Genomic DNA, 15554 nt, shown 5'->3' on the forward strand with positions numbered 1-15554 from the left:
GGACCCAGGATTCTAGATGTGGTCTAACAAGTGCTGAATAGAGGGGGCTAATCACTTCTCTCAATCTACTGCTGTGGTGGGTTGACCTTGGCTGGCTACCAGATGCCCACCGAGCCGCTCTGTCGCTCCCCCTCCTCAGCAGGACAGGGGGAGAAAATAAGATGAAAAACACATGGGTCAAAAAAAAAAAAAAAGAAAAAGAACAAGATTTATTCTCTACTTCCCATCAGTAGGTGATGTCCAGCCACTTCCTGGGAAGCGTGCATAGCGATTGCTTCGGAAGACAAATGCCTTAATAACGAATGCCCCTCCTCCCCCTCCTTTCTCTTAGCTTTTATTGCTGAGCACGATGTCATATGGTATGGAATATCCCTTTGGTCAGTTTGGGTCAGCTGTTCCGACTATGTCTCAGCAATAGCCAAAACATTGGTGTGCTATCAACACCATCCTAGCTACAAATACAAAGCACAGCACTATGAGGGCTGCTATGGGGAAAGTTAGCTCCATCCCAGCCAGACCCAGTACAACTGCCTATGCTCCTGTTCGTACAGCCCAGGATACTGTTGGCCTCCTTTGCTGCCAGGGCACACTGTTGGCTCATGGTCAGCTTTCTGTCTACCGGGATCCCCAGGTCCTTTTCAGTGAGCTGCTCCGCAGTCAGTCCCCAGCCTGTACCGTTGCCAGGGGTTCTTCCTTCCCAGGGGCAGGATTTTGCATCTGTGCTGGTTGAATTTCATGAGGTTCCTGTCAGCCTGTTCCTCCCACCTGTCTAGTTCCCTCTGGATGGCAGTTCTGCCTTCAAGTGTATTCACTGCCCCTCCTCCCCCCCCCCCATCCAATTTGCTGTCATCTGCAAACTTGAAGAGGGTGCACTCTGTCGCCTCCTCCAGGTCACTGATAAAGATGTTAAGCAGGACAGGTCCCAGGATAGACCCCTGCAGTATTCTACTTGTTACCAGCCTCCAGGTAGAAAACAACCTATTAACCCCTATCCTCTGAGCCCAATCATCCAACCACTTTTTTAACCCATCTGGTTGTCCACCCATCCTGACTGCAACATCCAACTTATACTGAGTACTACAAGGAAAACGCTGGGCAGGAACTCAGTAAGTCATGACAGCTCATCAAATGCAACCATTTGGTTTACAATAAAGACAGGCATTTTGTATAAAAAGCCAACTCACATGTCGGTCTCTGAAGGCCAAGGTGGTTTCACCAATTTGGGTCTCCCTCTTGGTCTTGAAACCTTTACTTCAGTAGCTAATTATATAAAAAGAACAGGTTAGTCTACAGCCATCAGCCGTTCCTTATCTAAAAGGATTGTTTCTCATGTCAACGCATAGAAGCAACACTTGAGTCAAACTGAGTAGGGTAAATACTCTAAAAAGATTCAAATGTTGGAACTGTGTATCAAAGTTTAATCGAGATCCCTTTGGAAAATTAAAATCTCAACCAACACTTTGGTACTTTAAGACAGCAGTCTAAGAGGTTTAAATCATCTGTTCGCGTGCCTTTTCCACCCAGTGCACTCGGAATGGCCCTGCCTCATGTTACGCAGATAATAAATAAATAAAAAAAAAAGCCTGAAACAAGAGGATAATAAGTGGAATAATAAGACAATAAGTGGGAGGAAAAAAATTAAGTAATTTAGTGTGCAAGTCTAAACTTAGCCTATTTATTAGTAGTAGGCTTAAGAGCTTCATGGAGCTTCCATCCCTTTCCCTGAGAGTAAATCAGTGGCAAGAAATTCTACCACCACACTGAGGTATACAGCACAGTTCTACATTTTCTCAATTTCACCGTGTTTCTGTGTTAAAGCGAGCTAAATAGTTTATCCACCTTCTTGACCTTTATACCCTTCGAATTCTGTAAAATGAAAATACTTAGTATGCTGCCATTATGGATTGAAATTTATGGAATATGCTTATCTGCTATCCCCAGTGAACATTCTGTTAGGAAAAAACCTAACAGCCCAGTGTTTGAAGTGCTGCTGGTGTTAGTGTGGAGCACTGCTAAGCAAGAGATGCATGCATCATATTAATGTGAGAGAATGCTGCACAGTAGACATTTCCCATAGGGTGCCAAAGCATCTCTTATAGAGGTCCTTTCCTGCTCTTATAGACAATAGCTCGTATAAACACAATTCATTTGAAAGATCAATATAATCCCCCACACATCATTAAAATATTTAAAATGTTCATATAATAAATATAATGAAAGCAGGTGAAGTACTAAGGTAATACTTCATTTTCTCACATCTAGCCTTAAATAGTTTGCTGGGAACTAACTATGGTTGCGCTTTCTAAAAGTTATTTTCATAATGCCACCAGATACAGGTGAGTATAAAGTATTAAATTATCTGTTTCCCAGACTAAATGCTCATATAGCATATTTAAGTGCTCCAATAACTTTCCCCGTGTTAGCAGTAAACAAATTTAAAACGTTTCCTTCAAGAATACTTGCAAACTTGCCATAAGAATTACAATTAAATCATTGCTCCTTTCACAAACAAGTACTGCAGAAATATTAGCAAAATCTTTTAAATTACATGCTGCTTCTAATAGCTATATTTTCTTCTCAGTTGTCCATCGGTCTACAGAGATTTACTTTAAATGTCTTCAGCAAAATCTCTCCAACTCTTCACTTGTTTTTACTGTCCTCTACCTATAGACAGCCTTCTTCCTACCTCCATTTTTTTAAAACTTGTTTTATGGATATTCTAACACAACTTAAATACCAATTTTATACATCTTTGATAAATATAAACCTTTGTGAAGCCACAGTGAAACAGAGGTCTTATTGCATAATCTTTAAATTAGCAGAATCCTATGGAGGCTTTCCTAAAGGTGATACTTGCAAGGGAATACAATGATCCTTATTTCAGAGGACCCAGCATAACCATAAACATTTTAAGGCTCTTTATGGGCTAAATGCCTCAGGTTGCCACGTAGGATAGTTTAGATGTGTGTATATATATTCTTTTTAAAAATATATATCTATATAAAATAAAAATTGGAAGTTTACATATTAGGAAATATTCTGTAATAATCTGGAGATCTGGGGGCAATAAATCCTTTGACCATCTCTATTAAGTTATTTTGTATGGGGAAAAATAAATAAAATTCCTTTCTGTTTAAAGTTACCTGCTGGTCTTCCTCTTTTAGGGCTTACTTTTGGAGTCACAGCCACTGCAGCTGCTACCACTGCAGCTTCCGCAGCTTCAGCTTGTTTTTCAGCCTAATTTTAAAGAAAGCAATTCACAAATTAAAAACATAGACCCTCTCTCTGTAAAGCAGCTATTTCTTACTTGCTTCCTAAAATATTGCGTAAAATATATTTCTAAACCGCTAAAAAAAAAAGCAACAACAAACTAGTTTAGTAGAGTAAGGATGCATAAAAAGCCCAATAGTTTCTGGATAAAAATTCATAAAGAGTTTGGACAAAGCACTCTGTTTATAAGGGGGAAAGTAAACCTTAAATGATTGTTGCAATGGTCACTGCAAACAACCTGGGGCAATATGCTGCAATCATTCAGGTTTTATAACTCAGCAGAAAAAACCCCACTGCTAAAATCCAGAAGAAGGATGTGTAAAGTTTTCTAGCAAACCAACACATGAGTGCTGGTTGGAGCGGAAGGAAGCTACAAGCTTGAATGTGCACGCTGCTGATGACATGGTCCTGCAGTCAACACAAACTTCCTTTTCTTTTTCCAGCACAAAAAGAATATCGGATTCCATCTTCTACACTACCAATGTTTGGTACCGGTACCAGTGTCAGAACTACAGTAAAAAACTGTTTGGCTTACTATTCAGGAATGCCTGAATGGAATGGAATACAAATCAGATCCTGAATAACTGCAGTTCGCAGCTTGGCATGTTGACTTGAGCTCAATTGGTGGTGGTGGGGGTGGTACATGTGGGGGGACAGTCCTCTCAAGGAGAAAAGCTGGCATCACTAACTGCTTCGGTCTTACAAACTTCATCTACTGCTGAACGTGCATCAACACACTGAGATTCTAGCCTTATTCCAGGTCAATGAATTTTAAAATAAGACTTATGTCTAAAATTCTTTATACGGCTATTAATGTTGCTTTATTATTTTTCTAGAACATCAGGTGAAGAAAGTGAGCTTGAAAGTCCAAAGGAATCTCTTTGAAAAGAAATGATGCCACTGGAGGCTTTTTCTTTTTTTTTTAATACAAAAAAAAGTGATTAAATTTTGCATTTGAAATCTACGGGCAAAAAGTTTTAAAAATTTTATAAGCATAGTATTTTAATGTTAAATTTTGTGGAATAACAGCCCCTTTAATCTTCATTTGAAAAGTATTTAAATGGTTTTATCCAGTATTAATAAGCAATGCACATCTCAAAATCCCATTCAGAAAACAGGAGACAGAGTTGTAGCATGTTTTAATCTTACTCCTGTATGTTTGTCCAGTTAATAGCAGGAAAGAGTGTAAATAGTTTTTCAACTGCTGAATTGCTTCATTTGTATGAAACATACTCTCTTACAGTCATACTGACCTGTTAGTGTGTAGTTTTTCAACATGTGTCAGGATGGCTTTTTAATGTGCTTTGTATGAGTTGGAAACATTGTTTTTATAGCAGTTAATGTTAAAGTTTAATTTTGTTCTTGTAAAACATTGTACCAAGTGATGCTATGTACCAATTGTACCAATTTATGCTACGTGAATTCTCGTAGTATGCTTTTGGTATTATAGATGTCATACTAGGAAGAAATCTGGTGTTTTCACTGAACCTGTTGATGATGCACATTGGTTAGAAAACAGTCTCGAATGCTTTTTAAAAAAAAAATTAGAGTCTTTAAGAATCAACTTCTTTGTATGAGTTTAATGTTCAAATTGTATAAATTAAGGCATTCATAAAGGCCATAACTGTTGGAATGTCTAAATCAATGCTGTTAAGAACTTTTCCTTGGCATGAACTTGAGGGGTTCAGAACTTAGGTTTTAAACCAAAAACCTTGTAAAGATTTCCGAAGGCAAGAAAGGAAGGAGACAGAGAGGTGCTACACTTGTAAAATCAAAGCCTTCTGTGTTTATTACACTGCCCTCCTGCCTGCCCCGTCCCGTGTCCCTGTCCGTCGTCCCGTCCCGTCCCCCCCGTCCCCATCCCCGTCCCCCCCCCCCCCCCCCCCCCCCCCGGAGTAGGCTGGGAGTAGACAAGAGGTTGGGAAGAGACACAGCTGGGACACCTGACACAAATTGACCAAAGGAAAATTCCATGCCATATAATGTCATGCTCAGCAATAAAAACGTGGAGGGGGTGGGAGTCTTTCCAAGGTAGCCGTTGCTTGGGGCATCGTTCTGCCCATGGGAAATGGTGAGTGATTGCCTTTGCATCACGTGTTTTTTTTCATGGAATCATAGAATCATAGAATGGTTCGGGTTGAAAGGGACCTTAAAGGTCATCTAGTTCCAACCCCCCTGCCATGGTCAGGGACAGCTGTGTTAGGGATAATAGAGGATGGGCCGAGCGAGACACGACGGAAAATTACTAGTTGAACCAAACCCAGTCTATGTGTCGAGAAAAAGGAACTCAGTACTGTTGCTGCAAAAACTATGTGTGTATCCATGAGAACCTGATTTTCGAAGAAGAAGATAACAAGAAGGGAGTACAACAGTGTAGTCAGGTATCAGACAGCCGCTGTTAGCAAAGCTGTACTTTTCCACTCGATCCGGTGCAGGATATAAGGGGGGCTGTCTCGGGCCGGGGAGGGAGAGAGAGACATGAGCGTACTTTGAAGATACAGGGGACGCCCTGAACAAGCACTGTGCCTGCCTTCCCTCTGCCGTACTGATGTAGCTCCTCGTTATCCTGCTGCTCAGCGGTGCTACTACGATCTATGGGGTGGTAAGACTCTCTTAAGTAACTTTTGGAACATTTGGGAACTGCTTAGCAAGGGCCGTGCCTACCTCCCTCTGCTGTACCGATGTAGCTCCTCGTTGTCCTGCTGCTCAGAGATACTACTACGATCTATGGGGTGGTAAGACTCTCTGAAGTAAGTTTTGGGACATTTGGGAACTGCTTTGCAAGGCTTCACAATAAAGCAGAGTTAACCTTTTTTTCCCTTTGTGTGGGCTCTGGTTTGTACGTTGGAATCTTTAAAAAAGAACCGGTTACAACACCTCCCACTAGACCAGGCTGCTCAAAGCCTCATCCAGCCTGGCCTTGAACACTTCCAGGGATGGGGCATCCACAACTTCCCTGGGCAACCTCTTCCAGTGCCTCACCACACTCACAGTAAAGAATTTCTTCCTAATATCTAATCTAAATCTCCCCTCTTTCAATTTAAAACCATTACCCCTCGTCCTATCACTACACTCTGTTATGGTTTGAGAAAATCCATAACAATTTATTGTCGTTTAGACAATTATTCTATCACACGATGACCCCTCCCCACCCGGAAAGGGGAATCGGGGAAAGCAAGGAAACACGAGGGTTGAAATATAAATAGATTTAATAGGATAAGACTAAATAATTAACAATAATACTAAAGAACCAGTATTAATCCCGATACTAATATAAGATATACAAGAATTATACTCAGCCAATTACATCAGTAAGAAGCTGTGCACTCCCAGCAGTGGCCAGTAAATGTCGGACACTGCGAGCACAACGGCTTCGGGAGGAAGGGAAGGGCTCAGGGGTCCGGCACCAGGGCAGGGAGTTTCTCTGGACTGCCGCCATCAAAGGAGAGAGAGAGAGACTACGCAGCAAACTTTCTAATTTATATCAAATGTGACGTTCATGGTATGAAATAATTCTGTTGGCCAGCCTGGGTCAAATGCCCAGGCCTCGCTCCTCCTCATCCCTGCACCTGGCAAGGCTTGAAAACGCTGAGACCTTGAATCCCACATACCCTAGCTGGCTATAAAGTAAATATTTTGACAAATTCAGACACTAGAGTCTTCCAAAAGTGCCGTTGTCCCCAGCATTAGAAGAGAAATTAGTCCCGTGTCGCTCAACCCAGGACACACTCCCTGATAAAGAGTCCCTCCCCATCTTTCAGTAGGCCCCCTTCCTTCATCTATTAAACTGTTTTTATCTCGACCAACAAGTTTTTTCTCAGTTTTGCTCTTCCAATTCTCTTCCCCATCTCTCAGAGGGGAGGGGGAGGGAGTGAGCAGCTGGTGGGTGCTTTGCTGCTGGCTGGGATCAAACCACCACATGCCTACAAGGGCATGATGAAAAATGCACCACACTGATGTAAGGATGTGCCTTTGCGTGCTGGCCTCTTTTAGAATGGAGTTGTAAAGGCCAGCTGCGGGTGTGAGAAGCAGAGAGCTGAGCAGCCGCTCTACAGCGCAGTAATGGCTTACTTAGCTGCAGTTGCCCCCTTAGACCAAACTAGGCAATGGAAAAGGAAGGGAACAGAATGACTAATGCCAACGTGGGGGGGGTGGGGCGGTGTGTGACAGTGTCGGGGGTCATGGTGGCCCATCCACCTCTGGGGGTACATTGGAAGAAGAGGAAGCATCGAAGAATCACAGAATCACAGAATTGTGGGGGTTGGAAGGGACCTCTGGAGATCATCTAGTCCAACCCCCCCTGCCAGAGCAGGGTCGTCTTAGAGCAGATTGCACAGGAACGTGTCCAGGCGGGTTTTGAATGTCTCCAGAGAAGGAGACTCCACCACCTCTCTGGGCAGCCTCTTCCAGTGCTCTGCCACCCTCAAAGGAAAGAAGTTCCTCCTCACGTTGAGATGGAGCTTCCTATGTTTGAGTTTGTGCCCGTTACCTCTTGTCCTGTCACTGGGCGCCACTGAAAAGAGCCTGGCCCCACCCTCCTGACACCCACCCTTTAAGTATCTATAAGCGTTGATAAGATCCCCCCTCAGTCGTCTTTTTTGCAGACTGAAAAGACCCAAGTCCCTCAGCCTTTCTTCATAAGAGAGGTGTTCCAGTCCCCTGATCATCTTTGTAGCCCTTTGCTGTACCCTCTCCAGCAGTTTCCTGTCCTTCTTGAACCGGGGAGCCCAGAACTGGACACAGTACTCCAGATGCGGCCTCACCAGGGCAGAGTAGAGGGGGAGGATGACCTCCCTCGATCTGCTGGCCACACTCTTCTTGATGCACCACTCTTCTTGATGCACCCCAGGATGCCCTTGGCCTTCTTGGCCACAAGGGCACATTGCTGGCTCATGGTCATCCTGTTGTCCACCAGGACTCCCAGGTCTCTTTCCACAGAGCTGCTCTCCAGCTGGTCAGCCCCTAACCTGTACCGATGCATGGGGTTATTCCTCCCCAGGTGCAGGACCCTACACTTGCCCTTGTTGAATTTCATAAGGTTTTTATCAGTCTTTAGTTCTTCTTTATCAGCCTTTCAGTTCCTCTTCAAGGATACAGTCATTAGTAAGGCGTGCATTGCTAAAGTAGCCACGCTTACTTATTACAAAGTAGAATATCCCTTTTTCTGCTGTACATCACGGGGGCCCCCCTCGGTTAGCCAGTACCATGGCTGGGACGATCTTAGGAACCGATCCCTTGGCCCTGCTGGGGGAAGTAGGTGATGCAGTCCATCTGTGAAGTTTCTGCCTCCTCCCCTGTGAAGGTGCGGTTGGCTGCCATGTGAGAACAAGGGGGCCCGGTGCCACCTGCTGATGGACTGAAGGAGCAAATGCCCCAGAGTGACCCACGGAGCTCTGTGGGCATGGCTGTAAGAGCAAGGGAAGGACATGGCCCAGTGGCATTGCAGAAGCACCAGGGAGTTTGCCGCCCAGGTACATGAACTCCAACAGCAACAAAGGACATCCGCCAAGCCACATCAGGCTGAGAATGGCCTCATGCCATTAGCCCCACCAGCGGAAGACTCCTCCTAAACCTTTCTCCTGGAAGAACTGGCTCTGATAAACCTCCCATAGGGAAGCCCTGGCCCTGGCCAGGTTGGGAAAAGGGATGATGAAGATGTTACAGAGGATAACAGGATTTACTGTCCACCCCAGCCTCCCCCTTTCCCTGAGCTTTTATTGCTGAGCACTGTATTGGATTTGCATGGCAAGGTTTTGGTAGCGGGGTGGCTTCTGTGAGAAGCTGCTAGAAGCTTCCCCCATGTCTGATAGAGCCAATGCCAGACAGCTCCAAGACGGACCCACTGCTGGCCAAGGCCGAGCCAGTCAGCGACGGTAATAGCGCCTGTGTGATAACATATTTAAGAAGGGGGCGAAAAAACTGCAGGGGAAGAGAGGAGTGAGAATATGTGAGAGCAACAACTCTGCAGACACCAAGGTCAGAGAAGGAGGAGGGGGAGGAGGTGCTCGAGCAGAGATTCCCATGCAGCCCGTGGTGAAGACATGGTGAGGCAGGCTGTCCCCCTGCAGCCCATGGAGGTTAAGGGTGGAGCAGATATCCACCCACAGCCCGTGGAGCACCCCACGCCAGAGCGGGTGGATGCCCAAAGGAGGCTGTGACCTGGTGGGAAGCCCGCGCTGGAGCAGGCTCCTGGCAGGACTTGTGGACCCATAGGGGACCCACGCTGGAACAGTCTGTTCCTGAAGGACTGCACCCCATGGAAAGAACCCACGCTGGAGCAGTTCGTGAAGAACTGAAGCCCGTGGGAAGGACTCACATTGGAGAAGTTCATGGAGAACTGTCTCTCGTGGAAGGGACCCCACACTGGAGCAGGGGAAGAGTGTGAGGACTCCTTCCCCCGAGGAGGAAGGAGCAGCAGAAACAACGTGTGATGAACTGACCACAACCCCCATTCCCCGTCCCCCTGCGCCGCTCGGGGGAAGGAGGTAGAGAAATCAGGAGTGAAGTTGAGCCTGGGAAGAAGGGAGGGGTGGGAGGAAGGTGTTTTAAGATTTAGGTTTTATTTCTCATTATCCTCCTCTGATTTGATTGGTAATAAATTAAATTAATTTTCCCCAAGTCCAGACTTGTTTTGCCCATGATGGCAATTGCTGAATGATCTCTCCCTGTCCTTATCTCAACCCACGAGCCTTTCGTTATATTTTCTCTCCCCTGTCCAGTTGAGGAGGGGGAGTGATAGAGTAGCTTTGGTGGGTATCTGGCGTTCAGCCAGGGTCAACCCACCACAAGCACGACATCATATGGTATGGAATATCCCTTTGGTCAGTTGGGGGTCAGCTGTCCTGGATGTGTCCCCTCCCAACCTCTTGCCCATCCTCCAGCCTATTGGCCTTTGGGGGGGGCGGGGGCAGGGTTTGGAGAGACAGCCTTGATGCTGTCCAAGCACTGTTCAGCAATAGCCAAAACATTAGTGTGTTATTGTGGGAAAGTAACGGAAGATCAGCAAGGAGGATTGTAAACACGCTCAAGTGACTCGCACATGGGGTGTTGGAAAACACATATATCGCACTAATCGTTGTTTAGTCTTATGTGCTCAACAAGTTAGACAACATAGGCCTGTGATGGACTCAGAGGCACCTTATCAAACATGCCTGAGATTCCTGCCCTGCTGTCGGAGAAGATCAAAGCACAGTGAAAAACTACGCCTGCTTGAATCCCTGAAATACAGGCGAGAACAGCAGGTTCGGGCACTCTCTCACTCTCTCTCTCGCTAACAAGGACTCACTCGCTATCAAGGACTCTCTTGCCCCATGGTGCCTGCGTCCCCCGCTTGCGTGCCTCTGCCTGGGTGCTGCTTCGGAGATTCCCCGGTCTGCGAGGTATCGAGATTAAATTTGTTCTTTGCCTTTCATCCGTGGTTTTGTGGTTGTTCCTGTGTCCTGCCCGTGTCAGCTCACACAGTTATCAACATCGGTTTAGCCACAGATGCAAAGCACAGCACCATACGGGGTGATACGAAGAAAGTCAACTCCATCCCAGCCAGACCCAGTGCACTGGCACTCCGGGCTCAAAGTCTGTAGGACCATCCCTAGATCCAGAGATCTATGGCCCCTTCAACTACTGATGCTAGGACCCTCACTTGCTCCAGTAGCTGACACCACAGGCCGGGGGTGCCCACACCCTTGGTCTGATTCCAGTACATAGCACTAAATCCAGTCACAGAGGTCTCACCAGTAGCTGGCACTTAGCCCTTGCAGCACACATACACAGGGGATAGGGAGTGAGATTACACAGAGAGAGAGTTAAGATTTAATAAGAAGATAGGGCAGACTGTGGTGATCAGGAGCAGGGCTCAGCCAGACAAGCATACTGACCAGCCCCATTTTACATGCGACTGGCCCCTTTTATACCCTTTTCTGTCTACCCCCCTCTTTGTTCCTCCCTGCTCCCCCTTCCCCTGGACGACCCCCTCCTGGACCCACAGGTTTGCATCTTTATCAGTTGCAAAGTCCTGGGTTTGCCTGCAGTTCCTTGATAGCCCATCAATTAGTGTGAGTGACCAGGTTTGTTTCTGGTTATTGTCTTTGTTAATGCTAATTGGTTAGATTTTATGAAGGTGTATTTGTCTCCCTCCCTTTCCTGAAAAAATAAACATTCTCACACCCCGCATACCCTTACCAATTAGAGTGACTAACCAGAACCTCCCTTATCATGTGTTGGTCAGGTTTGTCTCTGTATATTCTTGTTTATGGCTCCTTTGACCAGATACCTGTAAAGGAGCAGACACTCTCCTTCCACATACCCTTGCGCAAATGATGCCTGAAGCAGTCTTGTAAGAGTTTCACCCGTCTATCAAAATATTTAGGCTATTTGAAATATTCAGAGATAGTATTCTTATGACCAAGTATCAAGTTTAAGGGTAAAATTTATTACTGTGTGTATGTTTTCTGAGTCTATCTTATTGTTGTTGACTGAAGAGAAGGGCTCTTGCAAAAAGTGAAAATAAGGAGAGAAAGTGAGAATAAAAAATTTAGTGAAATTAAAAATCCTAACTTTTCTATCTTGTGAAAAGCTGTTAAACAGTATGTAGAATATCCTCTTAAATGTTACCTTCCACCTTTTGAGGAAGCCTGTACTTTCACCTTTTCTCTAACAGTCATACTACGGTCTGTGGCATTAGAAGGAGTATCAGCTTTTGCCATCTGCGTGCCACTTAATTGAACATGTATCACAACAGTGTAGTTCAGGCACTACTGGGCAGTGTAACATAAAGGAATTTGTCATTTGAGAAGAAAAGGCTTTTATACTCTTAACAGCATATCATCCAGATTAATTGTTAGCTCTTATTAGTAAAGCAGAACAATGTTGAAAGCTTCCCAATTGTCTTTACTAAAACTCCTTTCCAATAACTTAAGACAGTTTTTAAAAAAGCGTATAAGAAAAGAATGCCCGAAGCACAAGGAAGTGATGCTGCCTGGCAAGAGACCATTGACATGGCTAACGTGTTTTTTTCTCAATTCCCCTGACACTGGAGTGTAAATGACAGTTTGCTTCCCCACAGAGCAGCACAGGGGGGATGGGGAATGGGAGGTTCATTAACAGTTCCTCTCTGCCACTCCTTCCTCCTCACACTTTTCCCCTGCTCCAGCATGGGCTGCAGACCTTCAGGAAAAAAATCTGCTCCAACATGGATTCTCCATGGGCCACAGTTCCTGCCAGGAGAACCTGATCCTGCATGGGCTCTCCACAGGCCAAGTTCCTTCAGGAAATATCCACCTGCTCTGGTGTGGTCCTCTCCATGTGCTGCAGGGATATACCTGCTCCACTGCGATCTCTCCCACGGGTTGCAGGGGAATATCTTCTCTGGTGCCCGGAGCGCCTCCTCCCCCTCTTTCTTCACTGACCTTGGTATTGGCAGTGTTGTTTCTCACACCTTTTTTTCCTCGCTACTCTCACACTGGCTCAGCTTTGGCCTGCAGTGGGTCTGTTGCCAAGCTGGCTGTAACCGGCTGTGTCCGGCACAGGACAGCCCCTTGCCTCTTCTCACAGAGACCACCCCTGCAGCCCCCCCCACTACCAAAACCTTGCCATGTAAACCCAATACACCCCACCATCCGTCATGGACTTATACAAAAGGTTTTGAAAGAGGGCAATGCCCCAGATCACTCACAGTACATTGATGACATCATAGTATAGGGAAACACCACCCAAGAGGTGTATAGCAAAGGCAAACAGATCACTGCAATTTTACTATATGCAGGATTTGTGATCAAGAGGAATAAGGACCTGCACCAAGAAATACATTTTCTGGGTGTCAAATGGCAAGATGGGTGCCGTCTCGTTCCTATTGGCATGATTGACAAGATTGTGGCAACGGCACCACCAACCAACAAAAAGGAAACACAAATGTTTCTTGGAATGGTAGTGTTTTGGCAAATGCACATCTGCAGATACAGTCAGCTTGTGAACCCACTGTACCAAGTCATCAGAAAAGAGAACGCATTTGAGTGGGGAACCAAGCAACAACAAGCCTTTGATCAGGTAAAACAAGAAGCAGCACATGCGGTTGCCCCGGGGCCCATCAAGAACCTGTCCAAATGTCCAAAACGTACTATACACATCAGCAGGGGACAAAACAAGCCAGTGGAGTTTATGGCAGGAAGCACTAGGAGAGACCAGAGGAAGACCCCTTGGATTCTGGAGCCGAGGCTACCAAGCTGCTGACAAAAACTATATCCCAACGGAAAAAGAAATATTAGCCACCTATGAGGGAATGTGGGCAGCATCTGAAGCGGTGGGGACGGAATCACAACTGCTGCTGGCACCTCGGCTACCAGTATTTCACTGCATGCTGAAAGGAGAAATGCCCTCGGCTCAACATGTGCTACCTGGAGTAAACGGACAGCCCTGATTACCCAGTGGGCTCAGAGATGTCCGGGCCTGATAGAAGAGTTGATGGAATGGCCTGAAAAATTGTGATTTTGGCATCTCGCCCAGGGTATTACCAACATGCTCGAGTAGCCTCAGGATATGACAAGCTATCTGAAGAAGAGCGCCAATATGGCCTGTTCACTGGCAGCTCTTGACAAATTAGAGAAGATAGAAACCTGCCGTTTGGAATCCTGTCCAATGGGTGATAAAAACAGATGAAGGTGAAGGACAATTGAGTCAGTTTGCTGAAGTCCAAGCCATAAGAATGGTCATCTGTCGTGGTTTAACCCCAGCCAGCAACTAAGCTCCACATGGCCACTCGCTCACCCCCCCCCCCCGTGGGATAAGGGAGAGAATCAGAAGACTAAAAGTGGAACAATTTGTGGGTTGGGATAAGAACAGTTTAATAATTGAATTAAAATAAAATAAAATAAAATAAAATAAAATAAAATAAAAATCATAAATTGTGATGAACAGGAAAATAACAAAAAGAGAGATAAATAAAACCCAAGGAAGACAAGTGATGCAAATGAAAAATAATTGCTCACCACCAACTGGCCGATGCCCAGCCTGTTCCCGAGCAGCGGCAGCCACCCCCCAGTCAACTCCTCCCAGTTTATATGATGAGCATGATGTTATGGGGTATGGAATATACCTTTGGCCAGTTTGGGTCAGCTGTCCTGGCTGTGCCCCCTCCCAGCTTCTTGTGCACCCCCAGCCTTTTTGCTGGCAGAGCATGAGAAGCTGAAAAGTCCTTGACTTAGTGCAAGCACTGCTTAGCAACAACTAAAACATCAATGTGTTATCAATATTATTCTCATACTAAATCCAAAACACAGCACTATGGCAGCTGCTAAGAAGAAAATTAACTCTATCCCAGCCGAAACCAGGACAATATCCACCCCTTATTCTATACCACCTACGTCATGCCCAGGTCCCACACTTTCCAATCCATTCCAATTAATCACCACCACTTTTCCTGTCTTTTGATATATACACACAGATATCAGTCCCTTAGTCTATGGGCCATCCCTCTAAAATGTCCGTTGAGTTCATTTAGCCCATGACTTTTGGCTCCATCTGTCATAAGTCCTTCAGGGCAGGAGAGATGGTGTGTGGTGTTGAACTGTTGCATGCTGAAGCCAGTTCTGGTTCCATTATCGCTGTGCTTGTCCGGTTCTATCATCGCTGCACTTTGCTCGATTTCATCAAAGTTCATTCTCCATTAATCTGGGTGATTCTTACTGTAGCACCATTGATATGGCAAATGCAGTAGTGATGACATACAGTATTATATAGCAATTAACATCATACAATTCAATCGGCTAGTCTCACCCAAAATCAAATCCCCTTGACTGCACATCAGGCTTCCCCATCCTTCCGCATCACCCAGTGCACCCAGGTCCTTGAGCAAAAGCAATCCCCCGGATGGGTTTGCCTTTGCCCGAGGCAGGAATAACCCAGACTCTCTTCCCTAACATATTTTTATGTCCACTACAGGGACTTTATCCCCTTCTACGGTACGTGGAAGTTTTGATTGGGCAGCCCCAGCTCGATTGGTAGATCCCCTGGTGTTAACTAGCTAGGTAGCCTTTGCCAAATGCGCACCCCAATGTTTGAAGGTCCCAGCACCCATTGCCCTCAGTGTAGTCTTTAACAGTCCATGGTGTCGTTTGATTTTCCCGGAGGCTGGTGCATGATAGGGGATGTGATATACCCGCTCAGTGCCATGCTCTTTGGCCCAGGTGTCTATGAGGCTGTTTCGGAAATGAGTCCCGTTGTCCGACTCAGTCCTCTCTGGGGTGCCATGTCGCCACAGGACTTGCTTTTCGAGGCCCAGGATAGTGTTTTGG

At 45.7% G+C, this 15554-nt stretch overlaps 1 protein-coding gene across 1 annotated transcript in view; it reads right to left on the reverse strand.

Annotated features, from left to right (window-relative positions):
• LOC128901900 (lens epithelium-derived growth factor-like) overlaps positions 1–15554 on the reverse strand; it is a 68717-nt gene that overhangs the window by 22357 nt on the left and 30806 nt on the right. The window contains exons 5-6 of the mRNA XM_054184048.1: positions 3144–3237; positions 1185–1260 (exon numbers count right to left, since the gene is read on the reverse strand). Coding sequence (XP_054040023.1) covers positions 1185–1260; positions 3144–3237 — 170 coding nt within the window. The remainder of the gene's footprint in view (positions 1–1184; positions 1261–3143; positions 3238–15554) is intronic.

The sequence above is a fragment of the Rissa tridactyla genome, chromosome W (assembly GCF_028500815.1).
Source record: "Rissa tridactyla isolate bRisTri1 chromosome W, bRisTri1.patW.cur.20221130, whole genome shotgun sequence".
NCBI lineage: Eukaryota > Metazoa > Chordata > Aves > Charadriiformes > Laridae > Rissa > Rissa tridactyla.